This window comes from Magallana gigas, chromosome 7 (assembly GCF_963853765.1).
Source record: "Magallana gigas chromosome 7, xbMagGiga1.1, whole genome shotgun sequence".
Lineage (NCBI taxonomy): Eukaryota > Metazoa > Mollusca > Bivalvia > Ostreida > Ostreidae > Magallana > Magallana gigas.
The window spans coordinates 34,084,668-34,108,301 of NC_088859.1; the positions used below are offsets into that span (position 1 = coordinate 34,084,668).

The 23,634-nt window shown below is 33.9% G+C and overlaps 1 protein-coding gene across 5 annotated transcripts in view; it reads left to right on the forward strand.

The window, feature by feature from the left end:
* The window catches only part of LOC105347072 (paladin), a 60,846-nt gene that overhangs the window by 11,511 nt on the left and 25,701 nt on the right, over positions 1-23,634 (forward strand). For all 5 annotated transcript variants that reach the window (XM_066065097.1, XM_066065098.1, XM_034458011.2 and 2 more), the window contains 3 exons: positions 1,878-2,035; positions 12,759-12,938; positions 21,122-21,286. In XM_066065097.1, the coding sequence (XP_065921169.1) occupies positions 1,878-2,035; positions 12,759-12,938; positions 21,122-21,286 (503 nt within the window). The remainder of the gene's footprint in view (positions 1-1,877; positions 2,036-12,758; positions 12,939-21,121; positions 21,287-23,634) is intronic.

A 23,634-nucleotide genomic window follows, 5' to 3' on the forward strand; every position in this document is an offset into this window, starting at 1 on the left:
GACATTAGATGAGCTAGATAACATATACACTCATCTATCAAGTTAAGATTACATAGGTAAAGTATTGATGTATCTCCCAATCACTGGAGGAGTACTAATGAGATCATATTTCTGAATCTAGTACTAATATCATTTGCTTGATTTAATAAAGGTTTTTGGTATGGTCACTTTTGTTGGTTTTATCCTTAGGTCAGTGACTGATCCAAGTAGGGTTCTGAAATAATCATTACAAACTGACACATAATAGAGAATATGAAAAAAGTGGCACTTGCAGTGATATTAGCTGCATTTTTTAAAATCCTGGTTGACAGATTTTTACTAATTTATCATTTTAATACTTTTAAGTAACTAATAGATTTATTGACAGGTGCTCAGATTTTGTTGCAGCATACTGTAACCATTGACTTATAGATGAAGATAACATAGACTTTAACCTTGGTTCATGTGGATATGAATTTACTTTTCTTAACTGTGTACACATTGTAGTATCCTTTCTAATAATAAAAAAGTAGTATTCAAGAACTGTATTGCTCAATTACGGTATTTGATGCAAAATAGAAAATTTCTTGTACTAAACCCCATTCTTTGATAATACATGTAATTGATAGAGTAGTATGTTTGGAGTTTATTATTTATGAAAAATTATGTTAGATTTTGATATAATGATTGAAATTGCAGACAATTGTATTTATAAATAAGAAGGAAAGACCTTTATTTTTTAGGCAAACTATATTTCTGATAAAATTAAGAAATTGTTGTCTGCATTTGGATGCATTGAACTGTATCTGGTACAATAGTTATTCAACATTAAGCAAACCCACTGTTATTTGAGCCATAGAATATAGATTGAATGATGTAGTTTTATGACCAAGATGATAAAATTTCAAGTTCCTCGAAGCATTTATTGCCAACCAAACATTGAATCAATCTGTTGATTGGATTTCAGAGGAAGACTTTGTATTCAGCATGAATATTGGTAAAAATTTCGTGACTGTTAATTGATTAAATGATATTTTCAAACAAATTTAATTTGAGTAAAAACTGTTCAAAGCAATAAAGTAAGTGAATTTAATTAAGTCCTATAAAAGGGGAAGATATATATGTATACCCACAGTTTTTGGCCTGTATTAGTTGATGTATGTATTAATTATTCAAACAATGATGTATAATTTACTATTACTGAGAATTTTCTTAGGAGGAAAATTGGTACAGCTCCAGACAATTCCGAAAATATCATGATTCCGTTGTTTGGCTGTTGATTTGTTATACATTTTTTCTTACAATTCTAATCTCTGACTAGATTTACTGGTTCATGGGGGAAATGCCAATTTAGATAGAGGTACATGCCTATGCATTAGAAAGTAAATTGTATTTATCATCATTAAGGGAATGTTCAGTGAGAAATTATCCATAATGGCGAAGGGTTGGGATCCTAAATGGCTCAGTGGCATCAGGGAGCTAAGACTAGGTTGATTGATCTATCTTTCACATTAACAAATCCCACCAGCCAGTAATCCCCTGCAAACTTGTGCCTTGTTCTTGTACATCTTCAAATTGACTAGACATTGGTGGTAGAACATACTTTCAAATGTATACTATAATGATTATAGACATTGTTAATGTCATATATTTATACTGCCAACGAAAATAATGAAATTAATCCTCAACGATTATTTCTCCTTCAATCTACAGTAGTTACATTTTACAGTCAAACTCTGATATCTCGCACATAGATATCTTGAATACCATGAATATGTCAAAGTAGTACAAATTGTACATTGTATATTATTGACTAAAATTTTAAATATGAGCTCCTGATGTGTGAACACCAATTAAATGCAATCTTTATGATTTTACATTGTATCTTTAAATTTCAGAGAAACAGAAGAGCAGGAATTTTGTCAGAGCGTGTAACGATGTTGCACCAATCATCATCAAGGACTGTAAAGAGGAATTCCAGCATGTCTCGGATTTCAAGGATCCAATTGTGTATGGATATATTGCAGAGAATATGCCCAGACACCCATTAGTCAAGGTAAAATTTAATTTTCTCAAGACTGAAGGTTTATTTTCCTTTTGGAACCAGATTAAATGCTAAGACATCAGTCTGCACGATTTTAATGGGTAGGCTTTTTTCTTCTTCTTAATCCCAATGGATCTTTATCAATGTTGGATGGAAAAGAAAATCTGTCAGTTATCTTCTGTTTTAGTGGGGTGATATATGAAAACAGTCATGTTTTGCAAATGTTGTGCAATATATCTTCACTTTTGTATTTCCCTAAAGGAAAATCCTTTTTTTTAAAGTTTTAAATTTGATTAAAAGTTGCCCAGGAAAACATCCATTTACATGAAATCATCACTTTCAGAAAGCTTTAATAAAAAAGCAACCTGCAGAAAGGAAAATTTAACACTAGAAGCATTGTATTAGTGTATCCAAATGAATTTATATTGGTTACACTGAAAAGTTGCAGTTTGGTTCAGAACACTGAAGTTAAGCAGTAATTTTTCTTTTGTTGGTTCATATTGGTATGAATGTTGAAGGCATTAACATGATTAATGCTGAAAATGATGTGTGGCCTAAGTAGTTCATGTACTGGTATATCTCTTATGAAGTAATCATTTTCTGCATTATCCCATTTAAACAACAAAGAAAGCATTTTACTGTTGATAATTCCTTTTGAATCTCTTTTTCATTTTATTATTATTCATGTAGAGTTGCGTAAAAAGTAATACAAATAGTTGTCAGGGAGGGGGTTGTTGTCATGTAGAAAAAAAATTGTGTGATTATACATTTATTGTAGAAACTTTTTACATTTGGTTGATGGTAGATTAATATTCGATAGATGAATGTACCGGTACTTATTATTAGGGCCCCGCTCTGCGGTACAGTCTGTCTGTCCCTCTATCCATCCGTCTGTCCATCCAAGATTGCTTGTCTGGACCATATCTTCTCTCTCCTTGGCCCAATCTGGCTCATGCTTCACCTACAGAGTGCCTTTGGTTAAGGGTGTGCAGTGACTGTGAACCATGTTTCTAGGTCTATGGTTAAGGTCATAGCGGAATTATAGTTAAAATTCTTGTTTGGGGCATGTCCTCTCCCCTTGGTTCAATCTGGTTCATACTTCACTTACAGAGATCGTGTCTTTGGTCAAAGGGTGAGCAGTGACCTTGAATAAAGTTTGTAGATCAAGGGTCAAGATCATTTCAGATCACCAAAAATTCCTTTTTTCAGAGCATATATATTTTTCACTTAGCCCTATTTGGTTCATACTTCTCATAAACAGAGCTTTTGAGTAAGGGATGTGTTGTAACCTTGAACCAATTTTCAAGTCATAGCAGAATTCTATGAAAAATCCTTGTCCAGAGCATATCTTTTCTCTATTTGCTCCCATCTGGCTCATGCATCACCCACATAGTACCTTTGATCAAAGGATAAAAGAACCTTTTGGTTAATGGCATGCAGTGACCTTTATTAAGATGGGGATACTTTAGAATCACCATTGTTTTAGGGGTACAATGTTTGTGGCTTTCGTGAGCAACCCTTGCCCACAAAATTTACATATCAACAAACGTTTATACAAGCACTTGTTTGATATTTAATTAGATTTATCCTGATTACACTACCAACAAAATTTTGTTCCCAAAAACCAGGAAAATTTTTGTTACCAATGAAGGTTGACCTAAACGAATTAAAGTAATTCCACAGTATAAAAAAGTAAATCCATTGGTCTCTAGAACTTACATGTACCTATAGCCAAGTTTTACTGTATATAGCAAATACATGTACACTGGAAATGAACTGTATTGGGTGATACTGGAGCTTGTTCATTTTAATGTATGATTTGAGTTTATGTTTGAATAAACAATTACTCAGTGTATTTTTATCAAATTTCTTTTCCTTTTTTTATAGTGCACCATACACTTCGCTTTGTACCTTGTCACATTATTCTCTGTAGAGAAGTGAGCAGGCATTATAGCCTTCATCCAGTTCTCTTTGCAAACCCTCATATTATTATTCTGGAAAACATGTAAATGTCTATGCCTCTACTGATACTTTATTAAGAAAATACTGTCACAGATGTTAACATGTATGCATTTTTTATCTAAGAAAGTCGAGTACTTGTATTGGTTATTGAATCTTTAGGTCAGACTTATAGTTTAGAAACAAGGAGTGCAAATCCTAATCAAAAGCAAAAAACCCCAGCAATAACAAAGACAAACAAACCCAATTCTTTGAAGGCTATATAAGAACATACAGCAGGATTTATATTGTTAGTAGAGGCAGATTCAGTAGGAGGAATAAAAGGATGACATAACATTTAACTGTATCATTATGAAACAGAGTGCTTGTAAGGCCTTGATCTGGGTTTCTTTACTGCAGCCATATAGATGTAGATCAGAAACATAATGAATCATGCATACCCTTTGTTGTAGTTCTGGGTAGAGAAAGACTGACATGTTACAGCTCCAGCAGATCATTGTCTATACTGTGAAAGAGAACACAGGAATATAGAGAATAGGTGTTTGAGATTATTAACCTGAATCAATAGGATGAGGCTGTTATGTGACAGCATTACAATATGTTCGGAATCATCATAATAGCTGATACACTGAAATTAATCATCATTATCCAATTGCAAAAGGGTGTGGTAGTCTGTTTGTTGTGGGTGTACAAGATTGAAAGAGGAACTTACATGCATGGTAGTACATTCATCATACTTTGTGTACCTTTTTATCATTAGTCCCCTATCGGTTTCACCGGAGGGGACTATAGCTTTCCTCTGCGTCCGTCAGTCCGTCTTTCTATCCGTCCATCTGTCTGTCCGTCTGTCTTTTTGTCTGTCCCACTTCAGTTTTCCACGCTTTTTTAGCTCACCTGAGCCAAAGGCTCAAGTGAGCTTTTCTGATCACAATTTGTCCGTTGTCTGTCGTTGTCGTCGTCATTGTAAACTTTTCACATTTTCATCTTCTACTTAAGAACCATTGGGCAGATTTCAACCAAATTTGGCACAACGCACCACTAGGTGAAGGGGATTCAAGTTTGTTCAAATGAAGGGCCACACCCTCTTTAAAGGGGAGATAATTGAGAATTATTGAAAATTTGTTGGTATTTTTCAAAAATCTTCTTCTCAAAAACTATGCAGCCTGAAAAGCTTAAACTTGTGTGGAGGCATCCTCAGGTATTGTAGATTCAAGTTTGTTCAAATCATGGTCCCCGGGGGTAGGGAGGGGCCACAAGAGGGGGATCAAGTTTTACATAGGAATATATAGAGAAAATCTTTAAAAATCTTCTCAAAAACTATCAGGCCAGAAAAGCTGAAATTAAAATGGGAGCATCCTCAGATATTGTAGATTCAAGTTTGTTCAAACCGGGGGTAGGGTGGGGCCACAATTAGGGGATAAATTTTTATACAGGAATATAGAGAGAAAATCTTTAAAAACTATTTGGCCAGAAAAGCTTAAACTTGTGTAGTGGCATCCTCAGATAGTGTAAATTCAAGTTTGCAAAATCACAGTCCCTAGTAATAGGGCGGGGCTGTGATGGCGATTTGAATTTTTGCATAGGAAAATATAGAGAAAATCTTTAAAAATATTCTGGGAAAGTTTTTTGTCCAAAACTCAGTACTTAGTGTGAAAGCACATGTAATGCAGATTTAAGTTTGATGAAACCATTATTCCCTAGAGAAGAGTGGGGCCACGAAATGGAAAGGGGGGGGGGGGGGGGGAGAAAGGAATAGAGAAAAATCTTCTTACAGGTACAACAACAAAAGGAGCTTGGTATTTACCAAAAAAAAACAGGTGGATAAAAATTGGCAGATTTTCAATTTTTTTTATCAAGATCTACTGTACTTAGTTGTCAAGATATTTTGATACTGTAATGCTAATTTGATCAGAATTAAGGCAATTGTTGCTCAGGTGAGCGATGTGGCCCCTGGGCCTCTTGTTTCTTAATGCGTTTGAGGAATAACATGAAATTTGCTGAACAGCTTCAAAATGTCAAACTACAGATCAATTTAAGTTTACATTTTTGTAGCATCTGGTTGACATATTTTCGAGAAAATTAATTTTTTATATTCCAATTTTTTAATGTTCGGGTTCAGTATCAGGTTCGGTGTGTAACGAATAAACAAGGAAAGTATGTAGTCAGTAATAATATTGTGCATTACTTGGACCATTCCTTTTATTGTTTCTAACAAAACAAATAAGTTTTCTAAAATAGTTTCAAACATTGTGTTGTTAATTTAATCGAAAGGTTTTTTTGTATAATTACAATCGGATTCGTTATCGGGTTGGTCTGTTGATTTGGGGTACACAAGATGGTAAGAATGATATTCTGCATAATAGTGCATTGTTTCCACAAATTTCTACAAACCGGTAGGGGACGTGTGTTGCTCATGCAATACTCTCAGAATGCTTGTTGTTATAAGTCAATCCTCTCTCAAATTCAGAGATGTCAATTTATGGATAATTTCTCAAGATATCAACAATTACAACCAAATAAATAAACAGGAAAATTTGACTCCTTCAATTTATGGAACAATTTAAGCCCAAACAAAAGGATGAATTCTAGCTGCTTTAATTCCTGTCAAGAGGGAATGCTTTGCTTGGGATGTGTTGGTGAACAAAAACTTGTGGGCAAGATGGATAGTTATTCATTTCAAAACTTTTTTTGTGAAATGTTATGACCCCACTCTGCAAGCACTCTGTAGTGATCTGTCTGTTTGTTCATTCTTTTGTCCATCTGATTTACTTTTTGGAGCTTATTTCCTTTCCTTTTGGCAAAGTTTGGGTCGAACCTCACCAAAAAAAGTGCCTGAAGGCAAAGAGTGCAATGACCTTCAACCTGGATCAAGGGAACAGTTGAAAAAATTCTCTGTAAATTCCTTCTTTGGGCATATTTTCATTCTCTTTCATTGGGAAGATAGGTTGGACTTAAATCCTTAGCTTTTAGTGCATGGGTAGAATGTGTTGCAACTTTGAATTAATACTATATATCAAAGGTAAGGTTAAATTACAGCTCGATCTATATAGAAACCCTTTTGCAGAGTAAATTTTCTCTTCTCTATGTCCAGCTAGGCTAAAACCCACACTATGAGTGCCTGTGGGTAGAGGGTTTGCAATGACTTTGAATCAATGTTGTGGGTCAAAGGTCAAGGTCAAATAACCTCTTTGTATGATTTGGCTCAAACTTTACTCAGAGTGCCTGTTGTAAGAGGGTGTATGGTGACCATAAACAATTTTTTATCCATCTGGGGGTATCAGAAAGAAATTAGAATTAAAGAAGAAATGCATGTGCTATGCTATTTAGTTTTTTTAAGCTTAGAAATTAATTCATAGTTACAAAATTCTTTTCAAAATTAGCCTTATAAAACAACCTTACATGTTTTAAAATGATCTTTGTCAAAAGCGAGGCCCTCCTTTTGAAATAGTCACCATCTCGACAATGTCTGGTTCCTTTAGATATGTAATATCAAGTTTATACAACTCAATGCAACAATACAGTAAACAAATATGTTGACTTAAACTGATAATCATATTGATGTTATCAAGAGGAGACCAAGTTTTTAAGTACATATTTGTGCGAGAGAAAATTCAGGAGATTCACTGAACGTCAGATGCTATTCATTTCTAAGGTGTAATTAATATATGTTTATCTGCATATACTCTTTGTTATGAAAATTAGTCACTGCAAACCAAGATAGAATTGCACAAATAAAAGTTTGTCTACTGTGAGTAATCTAAGCAATAGCTTCATCATTTTGTAATTAGAGACAGTTCAATTACAAAAATCCCATCAACTCATTGTTAACACCTAGCTGTAATTAACACCTTTCTCATCGATACGTTGTCTAGTCAATATACCACCTGTTATTCCTCTCCTTGTTTTGAGGGGATACCTCTATCTCTTTATTTAAACAATATTTTATTATGCAATATATCACATAAACGGATGGGATAGCAGGCATTGCCAATAGAAATCCTCTGACATACAAGGTCAAGGTCATATATATAAGATTTAGTGCCATACAATATTGACAATAATTTTATAATAAATATTATATTTACAAATATAATATGTCTTTTTGTCTCTGTCTCTTTGGTCTTGTTCCAGGTTTGTGAGTCAATTTGATTATCAAATGTTGCTGTAGATTCACTAGATTTATTTTATAGGTTTCTATGAAGGTGGGGCATTTTTATGTTTTTTACATAGATGGTATTTTAGGGGGGTAGAGGTATCAAGAAGCAGGGTGTGTTTTACTGTATGGTATGTACTTGTTAATGATTGATTATTGAAAAATAGGTCAACTTCATTAGGAGGTGTGATACATTGATTTTCATGAGGAAGGTGTTTATATATATATATGTAGATAAAATAATTGTGTTGTGAGGAAACAAGCAGCTTCAAAATTACAACAAATTTGATATAAGAATCTGCAAGTGTATTAGTTCTGATACTTGAATCCTGTGAGTTCTAACAATAATTAACTTAATTTCATAGAGTACAGTCTGCTCAAATTAGGTTCATTGTAATGTTTGTTGGGAGGTTAAAATTGGTCTCTTCTCTATTGAGAAGGAAATTGGAAATATTGTCATGTGATCATCTCTTGATTCTAGCAACCAGCAGGGCCTATAATTGAGTAGACATTTGCAAAATGTTTGATAACAAACAATTAAGCTATGAATATGGCTATTAATAACTATTAGTTCTGTTTGTTTACATTTTGAAGGATTTTGGCAAAGCCATTTTCATGCATAAAATTGTAATAAACCAGATGAGGTTGTAGAAACTAATTATATGAATGATTTTTCAAATTAATTATTAGCTTCTTGTTTTAGATTTAATTAATTGAAAGCTACTTTTATCCTAATATAAACTGTTATTCTAACTCAAATTTAATTGTACAGGTATTTACAATTAGGGAATGCATTAGTATAACAGCTAGGGGTTAAAAATTTGGATCAATGGGAAAAGCTTACAAAGATTTTGAAACAGTTAATTTAGTGGAGGAAAATATCTTATCTGAATGAATTTATGTTTGACACTAAAGACTTTGTTTTGTTCTAGTTAGCTCAGCTCTAGCTATAATATAAGTGAAATGGATGTTTGACCCCGTTTCTAGGGATCAATGCTTGCGGTAGTCTTCCCCTTCAATGATCTAATAAGGTCCATTCCGCATCACCCTTGTAATCTGTAGGGTCTAAATTTCACCATATGTTCATAAAAGAATTGGTTTTGATAATGTTTGTAAATGGGTTTGGTTGTGGTATGATTTATTAGCAACAAGAGAAGTGAAGCAAAAATATTTGTTCTCGGATAATCCCCTCATCGCCTAAACGTGTACTTTAAGGATTCTTTTTATTAGATTATATAAGTTTTGAGGACAAAAAGAATGAAAATGTGTGGAAATAAATGTCAAATAAATCTGTATGTGATTAAAACATGGTGAAATCGCACAGCTTTGTAAATATATTCCCAATAGAGTGATGCTCGTAATTCATTGTTTAGAGCTTCAGAGTGCAATGAAAGCTGTCAAGAAACTTCAAAACCTATAGCACAGACAAATCAAAATTGCTTGATCTATATATTCATTCCCTTTAAGTTGATCTTGAGTAGAAAGGAATCTGAATGGTGCTCCATTATTTATCTTTTATTCAAGCTTTTAGCCTATAGCTTTCATGTTTTTTTTAATATGATGATAACACAATGTCAGTGAACTGTTATATTCACTACATCTATTAATTGTTTCAAATTGCTGCAATAAATTGAAATAGAAGGGAAAAGCTCTTTTGCTGGACATTTTTAGATCAAGTCATTAAAAAAATATGCAGATAATGTTTTTTTCTGCAAAATCATTATTTTGAATGTTAAAATCAGCACATTATTTAATGCACAAATATCTATTTTATTGATCTATGAAGTTATATTTCATTAAATTAGAAATTATTTCTGGTACTTGATTTCAAAAGCAGCGTATTGTCATCACAGAGCACTGTAACGTCCAAAACATAACGCCAAGGTAATATTTCAGACTTAATCCCCTGTGCCTTAACTCCTGCTTTTAATAAAACTCAATACCACTCAACATTTAGTTTGCACACAATTGGTAAAAAATGATAGCCCATGATTGAGATATTTAATGTTTTCAAGTCTGATATGGCATATTTTTCTGAACTTCCAATGACATTACTAATGCTTTTGGCCAAATATTTACAGACAATCCATATTCTATGAGGCTGTTTGCCTGTTTAATACAGTCTCTACATCTCAGAAATTTTTATTAGCAAATGCAGGGATAAATTTTTGATATGTTTTTAGCATTCTCAGTATGTATCAGTCTTTTAGTAAGAAGAATCCATTATCTATAATGTTTTAACTTTTTGCTCTTCTGTGTTATAACTTTTAAAATAAAAAAAATTTCAGTGAGGACAATCTTTCATCATTCTATTGTAAATTATTTCTGTTTAGCTATGCCATAAATTACTTCGATATTTGAAACATAGAATGCCATAAAAATACTCCCTTAAATTTTTTATCTCCTTCAAAAAACCTTGCCCAATTTCAGCCTAACGTTTTGAAGCAATTGAAGTATTTGGCCAGAAAAGCTGAAACTTGTGTAGAAGGGGTAGGGTGCAGCCACAATTAAATTTGATGTTATAAAGCTGATTTGAACAGAGTTGCTTAGGTGAGCAATGTGACCCCTAAGCCTCTTGTTTTAAGATCACAATAATTGGTTTTTTTTCCTTAATAAGGCTGACCAAATTCAAATTTGGTAAATGTGATATGACATTCAAAAGTAAAATTACAAAATATGCTTTGTTTTGAATTGTCCTTTGTACTGTGCAGTTGTGTGAGAGATTGAAGACTCTTCCAATATTCAGTCATGCATCTTTTACAAGAAGATAGACTTAATTACCATTGAAAGAGTAGGTAGGCTTAATTAATTACCAATGAAAAAGTGTAATCATTATCTCCAATGTTTTAGTTGCATGAATTGATTGATCCAAAGAGGTGAAAGGTACTCTTTAAACTGGGCATGTGATCATTACTGATATTTTTTCTTGTACATGTCTTGTCACTTATCACGATTTTTATGCACCCTTTTGGATGTTGCTATAGGGATGATCAAATCCTTTGTATTCAGCTAAGACGTAGATAGACTTAAAATGCTAGACAGTGCAAAGTAGAGTCATTAGACTTGGTATATAAATGGAGAAGCCATGTGATCTTTCAGACTTTTGGTTTACGTAATATATGAGCTGGAGTATACTCAGGCAGATTTAGATTTGTAGGTAGCCATGACTGTAGCTATGATTACAAGGGTCTAGAAAACATAATACATGACGTTATTGTATATGATATTGTATTTAAGAACGTACTATTTAGAATGCCACATCAGGTGTTTAAAAGGATATCAGAAACAAGGAAAGAGACAATATCTGCAATAAAATATCCAAATTTTATCCTCTTTAGAATTGTATATTTCTACAGAATGTGTTAAAATTGAGACAATTTGATATAATTAGTCCAAAACTAGCACAAGTGCTATAAATTGCAACTTTTTAACACAAACAGAATTGTACCTCCCTTTAACTGGTCGTTCATCCAAACTTTTTTTTTGCTCAGACCTGCAGCTATTACACCAAGGGCAAATTAAGTGTTCATAACTGATTTTATTCTCTTTAAAATTGAATTAATACTATTTAAATTGTATAAATATCAATGCAAGGTTTAAAAAAAAAAAAGAGCAAACTTTATATTTAGTATATATATCTCATCACATGCCTTGTAACTCAACATACCATGTATCACTAGCTTCGAAGTTTCTACTTGTTTTTATGAAATTTTACATACCTTTTGATCAGAATCGTAATTAAATAAAAACAGTTGATAATATTAGAGAGGTTTAACAAACCAACGTGTACATGTACATGTACTTTTAGAAAGGAAAATATGTGCATTACATCATCAGTTTGTGTTACAGTAATAACAAATTGAAACACATATGTATACAGTAAAACACGGTTATAGCGAACACGCTTATAATGAATTGACGCTTACAGCGAAGTGAATTTCATTCCCCAAGACTCTAGTTCATGTTATAAACTTGACGGATATAACGAATTACGCCTATAACGAAGTTAAATTCGCCGTCCCTGGGACTTCGTTATAAGCGTGTTTTACTGTACCTGAATAAACATGCTTGTAAATTGCAAAGTACCCTAAGGTCGAACTTGTAGCTTTTGTTTCCCTGTTGGCTACTTATTCTAACAAGTATGTTTATTTTTCTTAAGCCTGAATATTTAATGCGAATACTGATATCAACAAACATAAATTTTCATAAAAATTTAATATGTTATTAGTTTATAACAGAAAAAGATTAACAGTAGGGGTGGGCATGTCTATTAAGTGGATGCTATATTTACATCTTAGCTATATGCAAGGCTGTGTATTTTGTACCAGCAAACAAAACCAAAATTTTGAATTCTTAGAAGTATGATCCAATACTAATAAACATGTCAAACTCAATGTAACATTGTACAGACATTCATATTTTAAAAAACCTATTCAAAATATTGAATTTTGTGTCATTTGTTATTTGAAATGATTTTGTTTTGATCTGGTTTTGTACATACTGACTTGGAGAATTAATACAATTTTCTATATAAATCTTGCTGTTGTCTGGAATTCTGAGTAGAATTGTCATCATTATATGATGTGATTTATTTAATAGAAAAACCTTGCTTGATCATTTTAGGGAAAGTATTTCTTGGTACGCGATGCTTCAGAGAAGTCAGACATCAAGAAATCGTATTCTCAGTTCAAAGCACCCAACTTTCACCAAGCTGCCAAAGGCTTCCCTGTGTATGGTGCTGGTCAGCCAACAGAGAAAGGACTGATTTACCTCATAGACCATCTTGTGGATGAGGGTCACACAGTGAGTACAATTTAAAACTTGTAAGAAAGTAATAAAATGTAGTTTCAGCACAAGTGATGACAATTTAGATCACCTGAGCCAAAGGCTCACATGAGGTTTTCTGATCACACTATGTCTAGCATTTGCTGTTGTGTCAGCTTTGCTATTACTGGTAATTTTTAGCTTACTAAAACAAAGTAGGGGGAAGCTTATGCTATACCTTCGGCATCAGCATCTGGACCTAGTTAAAGTTTTTGGAGGAGGTCCTGTATCTAAATTATTAGTTGTCCTATCTTCACCAAACTTGCGTGAATGACGAATCTGGACCTAACTTATGGACCTGAAAGGTTAGGTGTTTGGAGCAGGATAAAGTTTTTTAAGCAGGTGCCCTTTAATGGCCATATCTAAAATACAACTGGTCCTATCTTCACCAAACTTGCATGGATTGTGCATCGTTTGATACTGATGCACTCTACAGCTGTGGATGCTGAATCTGAGCCAAATGTTTTGGATGCTGGATAAGGGTAAAGTTTTTGGAGTTGGTTAAGTTTTTGAAGCAGGTGTCCTTTGATAACCATACCACAGTATGTAAATAATAGTACTTATCCAAACTTGCATGCATGGTTGATTCAACAGAGGTATCTTTAGATACAGAGCTTGATTTACTTGTGTTGATGCCAGAGTAGGTGAAAGTATTTTGAGTTGTTGAATACAGGTTTGATTGTTGGATAAAAGTTTGTCCTTACTAGCTTTCATGATACATTGAACTTTGGTTTTGAAACATAAGGCTAGCCCCAGATACAGGGCATAACCTCCATCATCAAGGATGCTAAGAAAACATTGTCCTATCTCACTCAAACTTGCTTTGTAATGCTTTTACATTGAAGTAGTAGAATTGCAGGGGGTCTATGTCTTTTTAATTAACTGGTTCAAGCTGAAGTAAAAGTTATGCAGCTATAATTCTTTGATATCTTTTGGTTTGAGATAATATTGTCAATAATGCAGATATTTAATATCAAAGTCTTCAAAGACAGACCGTTTCAGCAAATGAAAAAGAAAATTGTCTTGATGAAATGGATCAAGTCTAATTATGATGAAGTATTGCTAAAGGGAATCAAGCAGATAAATCATAGATCCTCTTTGAAATTACAGCCCAGAAGCTCAGGAAAGTATAGTTTTACAGAATGTGTTTCCAGGGCATTGAAAGATTTTCTGCATTCATTGTTGTCAGATTGTGAATTAAACCTGATCTTTTGACAGAATATATACTGATGTTATGTTGACATGAATGCCGAGTTTAGTGTTTCTTGTATTCAGTACTCTTGTGATGAGTTCTAACTGGGAAGTGTCGATCTGCATGTAGTCTGAGTACTTGAATAGTTTTAGAAATGCATAGAATGCATTCAAATGTGATCTTGGGTTTTCTGAGAATGAAGCATTCCAATAATAAGCAGTCATTACACTATAAAAAAAATCCACTTTTGTGCATCCCAAAGGACTAATACTTATTGTTCTGTAATGATCTGCAGGTGCCTCTGTTGAGCCATGAAGGCTTTGATCCTTATTAGTCCGTTACCTTAATGAATTTTTAAAACTGAAATGGTTATATAATCTTTATTGCTTTGCCAATGTTTGCAATTCTATTACATATTTTACAAGAGAGGAACAGCCTTTACACTTAAACAAAAAAAATGTAATGACTCATCGTGATCAGGGATATTTTATGCCAAATAGCTGTCATAATTACAATGTGATTAATACATTGCAATTATACAGCTTTTGCCCTCTGCAAAACTATAGCTAATATATTTTTATTGCTAGTTAAAGCTTATTTCTTAGCATGCCATAGGCACAGATAGTGAGAAGTTCTATACACACTACAAAGTAAGGATTCAGTTGCCTGGAGGTGAAGGATTTCAAATTATATCGTTCAATTTATCACCAAAGCTATGATCAATAACCTTGATCATTGCTATATAATGAAGCAGGCTGCAAAAAGTATCTATGTAATTGGTACCCTTTTTCTTCCTTTTATTGCTTACAGCCTGGGGTTATGGCAGATAGTTCTTTATCCTTATTGCCCTGCAAAGTTCAGAGACTTTCGTTTTACTAGCTCTTGCTCTATGTCGGTAGTTGTCACAGATATTGCAGGGACATCAACTCAGGCAAGGTTCTAATTTGTGTAATCTTCTAGTCTATATAAGAAGCTATCCAATGCACGATGTTTTATCACGAGAGAATATGATTGAAGGCACTACATGGTGAAGAATACAATTTAATCTTCGACCACTACATATTGTCATAATACTCACATACTATCAAATCATATGCTATGTGTCAGAATTCATACATTTTAAGTTTATGGATTGTAATGCATTGCGATAGAAGAGGGACTCTTTTGAAGGATGAAATTTAGTTGGTTTAATCATAAAATAGAACCATTTTAACAAGAGCTTGGACTTTGGGTAGTTGTGTCAAACAGAAATGCGACGTAGGCATGTCTATTTCATTGTTGGCCACTCAGCCATGGCTCTTTGAAATCAACAAGATTTGTCTGCCTTTTCAGCCAAGACAACGCAATCGGTGCATATTTTGCTCGAAATCACGTCATTTTCAACTTGTTTTGACGCATGAATTAGATAGCCACGTCCTACTGAAAGTCAAAGGTCTTGTTAAAATGGTTCTAATACTAATGACATAATCAAAAGCAACCAAATTATTTCTACTTTTACAGAAATTGATATATCTTAAGTGCTGTTGTTAATTCCACTTCCCTGTTTTATGCAGATGCTAAGGTATGATTGTGTTATCTGGTTGTTAAATTGAATACAATTTCAAGAAATGAGCTTGAATATAAGTAAAAAGGATTAAAAAATACACATTGGCTATGCCTCTGTAACATGAGACACTTAAGCAAATTGGCATTGCAAAGATGTTATCAAGTCTATATTTAGTACATATAGTAAAACAGAAGCAAGTTGCATGGTATTAGGTCAACTTAGGTGAGAAATATATTTTTGTATTGTTGGCACCATTCTATTGATCCATCATAGGGCTTTTTTTTTTGGTTTATTAGAAAGTTGCATTTTGCACCAGACACTGCAAGTCAAGATTTTTTTTTAAGAGAACATGTTAAACAACAACGATTTTACCTCATTTAATCTGGAGGTTGTCAGAAACTATTTGACAATGATCAGATATATTTATTAATGGTGACACACTGACCACCTGAAATTATATTATGACTGTTTTGATGACAAAGTCAATGAAATACACCAGGTTCACCAGAACACGTTTATTTAGAATGGCGACAAAATCACAACACAAAATAGACGTCGTACTACAAAGGGTTAAGCCCAAAGTAGACAATTTGTACTTATTCATTTAATTACCAAACATCTTCCCCCCTAAACTTAAGAAAGGTGAGTAAATTACGGGACTAGAGCAGTTTGACTAGATTAAAAAATAAGCATTGCAATTACGACACAAATACAAAACTATTTGCATGCACTACTTGTGATACAATACATGTTACAAGAAAAAGCTGCTACCATCAAACTTATCACATATAGTCAGCTTTCACATCACACAGTCCTCGAATTGCCTGGGACGATGCACAATACGGCCAGATTCTTGTAACTGTTTCTGCCGAAGATGGTGACTGTCCTGGTTCGGGTGTTAAGGCTGGTTGGTCTACCTGGAACGACTCAACTGGTGTGGAAGGTTCACCCCTTGAATGCGGCTCATTGACATTAGGATATCCAGTATGTTGCAGGTGTCTACGATTCCTCCGAAGGAGACCATGGTCTGTCTCAACCATGTGGGATCTTGTTTCGTGATTTGCACCTGTGACAGTTCCGCTGTCACCCTACAAGTTTTCCTTGTCAGTTCTTATACGCACATGATCACCTGGCCCCAAGAGACAGAGTTTTCTAGCTCCAAATTTAATGTTGTTATATCATTTTGCATATTCTTTCCCGTGCTCGTCTCCTCACTTGTTCCAAGTCGGGCCATTTAGGTTTTAATGTGGAAGGAATGGCGGGAACAATGGTTTGCATCCTACGTCCCATGATTAGTTCAGCTGATGTCACTCCTGTTGCATAAATGGGAGTGAACCGATAGGCCATTAACGCAACAAAAACGTCATCTTGTTGTAAGATCTTATTTGTAGTCTTTACTTCAATCTCTGCCTCTCCGTTGGCTTGAGGGTAAATCCATAATCAGAGGCAAGTTTCTTTAAGGAATCTGATGTAAACTGAGTCCTGTTATCTGTCACAAGTTCTTCAGGGATCCCCCATCTTGCCAGTGTGCCAATATGCCTTTCATTTTCCCAATAACTGTTGCGCTTGCTAGTGTGTCTAGGTAAGCTATTTCAATAAACCTTGAAAAATAATCTACGACTACTAGGAAGTGTCGTCCCTTCAGCTCACATAAATCAGCTGCCACTTTTTGCCAGGGTCGATCTGGCATCACCATTGTCCTCAATGGTTCACGACTTTGTTTAAGGCGGTGAACTTGAGAGAATTCACATGATTTTATGACTCGTTCTAAATCGTTAGAAATGCCTGGCCACTATACTGATCCTTTTGCACGTTAACGGCATTTGTTCAATCCCAGGTGTCCCGAGTGAATGTCATCACAACTTCCGGTCTTAAAGAGTCAGGAATAACTATCCGATCTCTTTACAACAAGATACTATTCCAAACGAATAGCTCAGATCTTGTGGTAAAGTATGGTTGAATTTCAATTTTGATGGATTCTTCGTAATTGAGCCAGCCATACTGAGTTTTGGAGAACCTCAGACAATTCTGGGTCTTCTGCTGTTGCTACTCGAACACGCTCTAGACGGCTATCGGATATTGGGACACTTGACGTATAAATTAACTTCCTCTTCAGCATCGTTGGTGTTTTCTGACAGTGGACTTCTAGAAAGAGTGTCAGGAACCACTAGTTGTTTTCCTGAAATGTGCTGCGCAATGGGGTTAAACCTGCGCAGACGCATTAACAATCTTTGACAACGCACTGGCGTTCGGTCTAGTAGACTTGTGTTGATTAGGGGTATTAAAGGCTTGTGGTCTGTTAAGAGCTTAAAGGACTCAAGTCCACTGACGTATCTCTCGAACTTCTCACACACCCAGACAGATGCCAGACACTCCTTCTCTATCTGTGCGTATCTGGTCTCCGCTGCAGTGAGGGTCCTTGAGACGAAAGCGATCGGTTTCACCTCTTCTCGGAACTGCTGAAATAATGCAGCTCCAATCCCATAACTGCTGGTGTCAGCACTTATAACTACAGGTTTTCTGGCATCATGAAAAGCTAATGCAGGAGTCTCTGTCAACAAAGCTTTCACTTTCTTGAAGGCTTCTTCCTGTGGATGACCCCATATCCAGCTGACATCACCCTTCAGTAGGTCAGAAAGAGGGTGCATAACTGTTGATAGGTTTGGTATGAAACGACCCATACAGTTAACCATACCCATGAATCTTTTCAGTTCTGATATTTTTAACGGAGAAGCCATATCGCGGATCGCCTTTACGCGTTCAGGTTCCACCGTCACCAAAATTTTTTAATCCCTCAACTTATTCTTCAACTCAAATCCTGTAAAGAAAAGTGCATAAATTTGAGGTCAAACCTCAGATTTGAGGCTGAGTATTGACTTGAGGAAAGTTGGTGACGGTGGAGCCTGGGCAACCAAACAATGATGCCAAAACCAAACATTTAATTACCAAACAATGACAACCTCCATTAATTTAATTTGGCAGCTCGTCAATAAGTTCAAACACTTCACACATTGCACTAACCAGTACTTTATACATGTATATACACATGTATTCCCTGTTTATTTGTTCTGAAACATAAATCAGCTTTGAAATATAAGGATTACCTGGTATATTCAAACAATAAAATGCTCTCTTTGGTGATTCATGTGGGATATGAAGGTGGCGACGTTGCAGAAAGAATGTGGGTGATGTAAATTTTTTCTGCAATGATTGCTGCCATTATAACCCTTTATAACCCGCATGAATCATCAAAGAAAGCATTTTATTGTTTATTTTTACATCTTTCTTTCAACAAATTAATAAACTGATTGTAAAAAGTAAGTTACATTAACTAAAATACTGTTAATGTACATCAGTAATTCAGAACGTTAGCTAAAAGAAACAGCCAAATGGTCTCCTATGGGAATGTAAGTCTGACATCAACATGTATTATTTCGTGATTTTTCTTAGGTCACTTTAGGTAGATTTCAGTCCTGTCAGTTTCAGTCACTTCAGGTTTCGACCAATCAATAAATGGGGCATGTAGATTTTAGTCCTGTCAGTTTCTGAATGAATTAAAGGGATTATGAATTGAAGGGCTATGAATTAGAAATAAGTTTCCATAAGAAATAGAGGGAATCATACTTGGTAGATGTAAATATAAAGCTTTGAGTACCAATTTCCAACTATTGACCCTTCATGGGTAGCAATTACCTTGCTTAATTGTGCTCTCTCTCTCTCTCTCTCTCTGTAAGTGTACATAATCCTATTGCAATCCCTTAATTGTGTTCACATGCGGCTTATGAATTGCACTTGATTCATAAGCTTGTTGGTGTAGAATATACTTTAAATTTTTGTTATTGTTCTCTTATGTTTAATGTTCTATAGTGTCCTTATATTGTTAAATGCAGAGCTGTAACTGTATGGCAAATTTTCATTTTAAGATCAAATATCTTGAAGTTTAATTGTTTCATTGTGGAACATTATTTTTATTCATTCCCTTATATCACATTTCCCACCGCTTAGATGGTGAGATAGTTGGGAAATTGATAAGAAATAAGGCAGGCTAATAATAATTTCAAACTTGTACAATTCTCAAACGTGTTTTACGATCGGCAAACGATCTCTCGATGCGCATGGGTGATATCATTCTATCGGTGGCTGCACTCAAACATTGGGTAAAGTGACCACACTTATGAGAAATGTTCCTATCTAGTATCACCTACTAAGCTTTCATCAATATTCAATGAACCTCCATTTGTCAATCCACAAAATTAAATGTCCATTTAAAGTGAGATATATGTTACAACAGATTTTATTGATTTGACAATGCATTATACACATATTTACATATTCAAAACTTTATTCATGAAAAGCACCAGTGGGCAAATTATAGCCTAGCTTAAATTGAACTACTTATTGATTTGAAATTTTTAGGGAATTTTGTGACAATGATGCCTATATAGTAAAATAAAATTTTAAAATCTGCAAAATTTGCTTGCAACATTAAAACTATACAAATGCTATAGATAACATTTGTTTGTCTAGAAAAAGGTACCATTCATAATTTACGTGATATTTTATAAATTTTCTGATAGGTAGTGTACCTGTTTCAGCCAAATTTAACGATATTTTCATGGGTAATTTACTTATATCACATTTATGCTTTTCACAAGAATTTCAGGAACTGCAGGAAATTGATTCCCTTGCATCAGTATATGATTTAGCTACTGTAACAATATTTTATTTGTTTAAATTACAAAGGACAATATATGAAATAAGCCTAAAATGGCCCCCTTAATGAACATCATTTTACTATGATTCTTTCTTTATAGTACATTGTACAGATATACATGTGAAGTTTTTTCATAGTTTTAGAAATAATAGATTATCAACATTTTCCTGCCATTTTCGCATTTTTAGCACTATACGACTTGTTTTCAAGCAGTTTTTCTTTCTTATAACATTGAGTGTTTGCTTGAACAAACAAAAAATATATTCATTAGAGATGTATCTATCCAATACTAATAAGTGACAAAAAAATTCCTTGTTCAAATGTCCCTCTATACCAATATTTCCCATTCAAAAAATGATATGGTAAGAAAATGATTTCTGATATTTGATTGAATTATAAAAATAGTGTCACTTCTGACGTCATATACTGCCAGTGATTGCTAATGAATCAAATAAATAGGTGAAAAATATCTCTTATATCAACTTTAAAATCTAAAAAAAAAATAACATAACAGTTTAATGTACCAGAAATACTAAAAAAGGGCATTGGTGGGGACCAAATATGACTCATATCATTATACGATTTTTCAATTTCATCAAATCCATATTGAATTGATTTTTTTTTTCAATTAGTAATGAATTGAAAATTGATTTATAAACAAAAATAAAAAAAACATCAGACTAAATACTGTTTATTACATTAATTTTCAGGAGATTTTGTTGTTCAATTTGAGAGAGGAGCCAGTTTTGTTTGTGGAGAATGCCTCGGACATGCTGCCTTACTCCATCAGAGAAAAAGAAAACTTGAAGAAACTGGTCAATCTGGGCAGATCTTCATGGGAAGCTGATGAGGCTGAAGCTAGAATCAGGAAAGAGGTAGGTTTATCCTTATTATATGGTAATCACTGTCAAAGACAACCCACAACTACAGGCACTTGATGTTAAAATCACTTTCTTTTTATGAGTAGATTATTGCCCATATTGTTATTGATAATAACTAGCTCCCTAATTGTCGCCATTTTGAATATTTTTGACTGCATGGCTTCATTTACAACAATTTTTGTCTGAAAGCCAATGTAGCGAAATGAGTTGTTACGTTACAACTATATCTCTTAATTTTCACTTCTGTCTACTTTCTTGTGTATACCTTTGCTTCATCCATTTGAAAATATTATACAGTATTTCCTCTTTATAAAAAATCATGCTAAGAATTCAGCTTTTCAAGATTTATCAATATATGAGAAGTGGTAGATGAATGATCATGAGAGGTTAAGAACTTACAGAGAATCAAGAGTTCAGTGATGCAAAGAAAAAAACCAGGATTGCAATTTCACAGCAATAAATTAACAACTTGAACATGTTTGAGAGAGTAAAGCACTGGCCATTGAGTGTCATTTGTAGATTTTTATTCCATTCCATTGTTTTCAATTTTTTTTGTATAAACCAAATTACAAGGTGGAAGCAAAAGAACATATTATGTTGAGTTTGCATGAATATTCATATATCCCCCCAACCCCAAAAAGACCTTCCACATTAAATGAAGGACATATATGAATGATCTCTTGGAATTTTAATAATTTTATATGATGAAATGAACTTAAAAATATCAGAGTTTTATTCCATAAAGCAGCTGTCTATCTCACATGAATGGGGAATCTTTTTTGCATGATCATAAAAAAATGTTAAGATGGCAGCAGATGGGAAAAAGTCTAATTTTTTTTTCTGCAGTTTCATCTTCATTGATGAATTTTTAAAAATAAGGTATGGATCAATATCCTGCTATTATTACTGTATTATTGCTTGAATAGTGTGTGTCTGAAACCCAGAAGCAGTTAAGTAAAACCAAAGCAAACACAAAATCTAAAGTAGCTAGTGCTTTTGTTTTAATTGTTAAGAGCTTTTACCACAGATCCTCAAATTTTGTTTCAGGTGTATAATCTTAGAAATTTGACATTACTCTAATCTATAATGTTTTTATCTTGCAACTTTGATTCCTTTTAAGGATTATAATGGAAGAGATTTTGATAAAAGCATCTCTCAATCCAGCCAGATTAAAATTAAGCTTTGGTTAAGCAGTCTCACTATGGGATTTGCAGATTACAAAACTCATTTATTAATAAATTTAATTGCAGGAGAATTGATTTGTTTTTGATGGGATTGTCGGTTATTGATCAGTTGTTTTTATTAATGCTGTCAACTGATTACGCAGATTATTCTGTTGATATAATGCAAGCACTGTGCAGTAAAGTTGTCAATGCTACAAGTAAATCATTTTATTTTTTGCCATTTGTTTGCATTTTTTTCCTCATTAATGGCGTTTCTCCAAGACTCACTCCTGGATGCACCGAAGGAGGATGGTTTCATGACATTCCTCAAATTAGCAACATTAAATTTAGTTGACTTGAAGTTCAATCCTTTTTTCAGTTCGCATTAGAGATATATAATATGTGCCTACTTTAAAGCTCGATTATGAAATCTGCTCTGAATATTTATAAAGCTGACATTTGTTTTATCATGGCTGACGTATAGTAATTCTGAAACTGAGTAGACTATATTTCATTGTTTTACACAATTGTGTCTTTTAAATCCAATGACCGGTGCAACTGATGGGTTTCCTAATACTATTGCATACATGTTATTGTGGCTGAGTAACAATGGTGTAATAAGATGACTCTATGATATTAACAGCAAACTGCAGTAACTATAGACCATATAGAAGTCAGAGGAGCTGAACTAATAGGGATGAGGAAAGAGAAAAATGGCAGATATTTTATGCCTTTAAGCCTTAATTATTTCAATATTTTTAGAAATGCATGTCAGCAGTAAGTAATCACTGACTTTAAAGAAGCTCAGAGCAATTTATGCTAGTGTGTAATCATAACATTTTTTTCCAATATTTCTTTTTTTTTTTTTTATCATTGTTTTGATTAGTCTAGCTAGCACACCCTCAAATGGTTTTCTCATTTACTACTGTACCCAGCTTGAACTTATAACCAGCTAGGGTACTCTTTGAGGCTCTCTACTGCATTCAACACCACATTTAACTATGCTCCACAGTAAATATTTTGGGCCTGAGACCTTGACAAAATTTCTTGCACCATTTCAAGATCCACCACTGAAACAAGGGTCTACTAGGTGGCCAGGGGTCAATATTCATGAAAAAATGAATGACAATTAAGAAATATGAAGTTAAACATCGCAAAATGTGTCTCTGTCGTCACAAA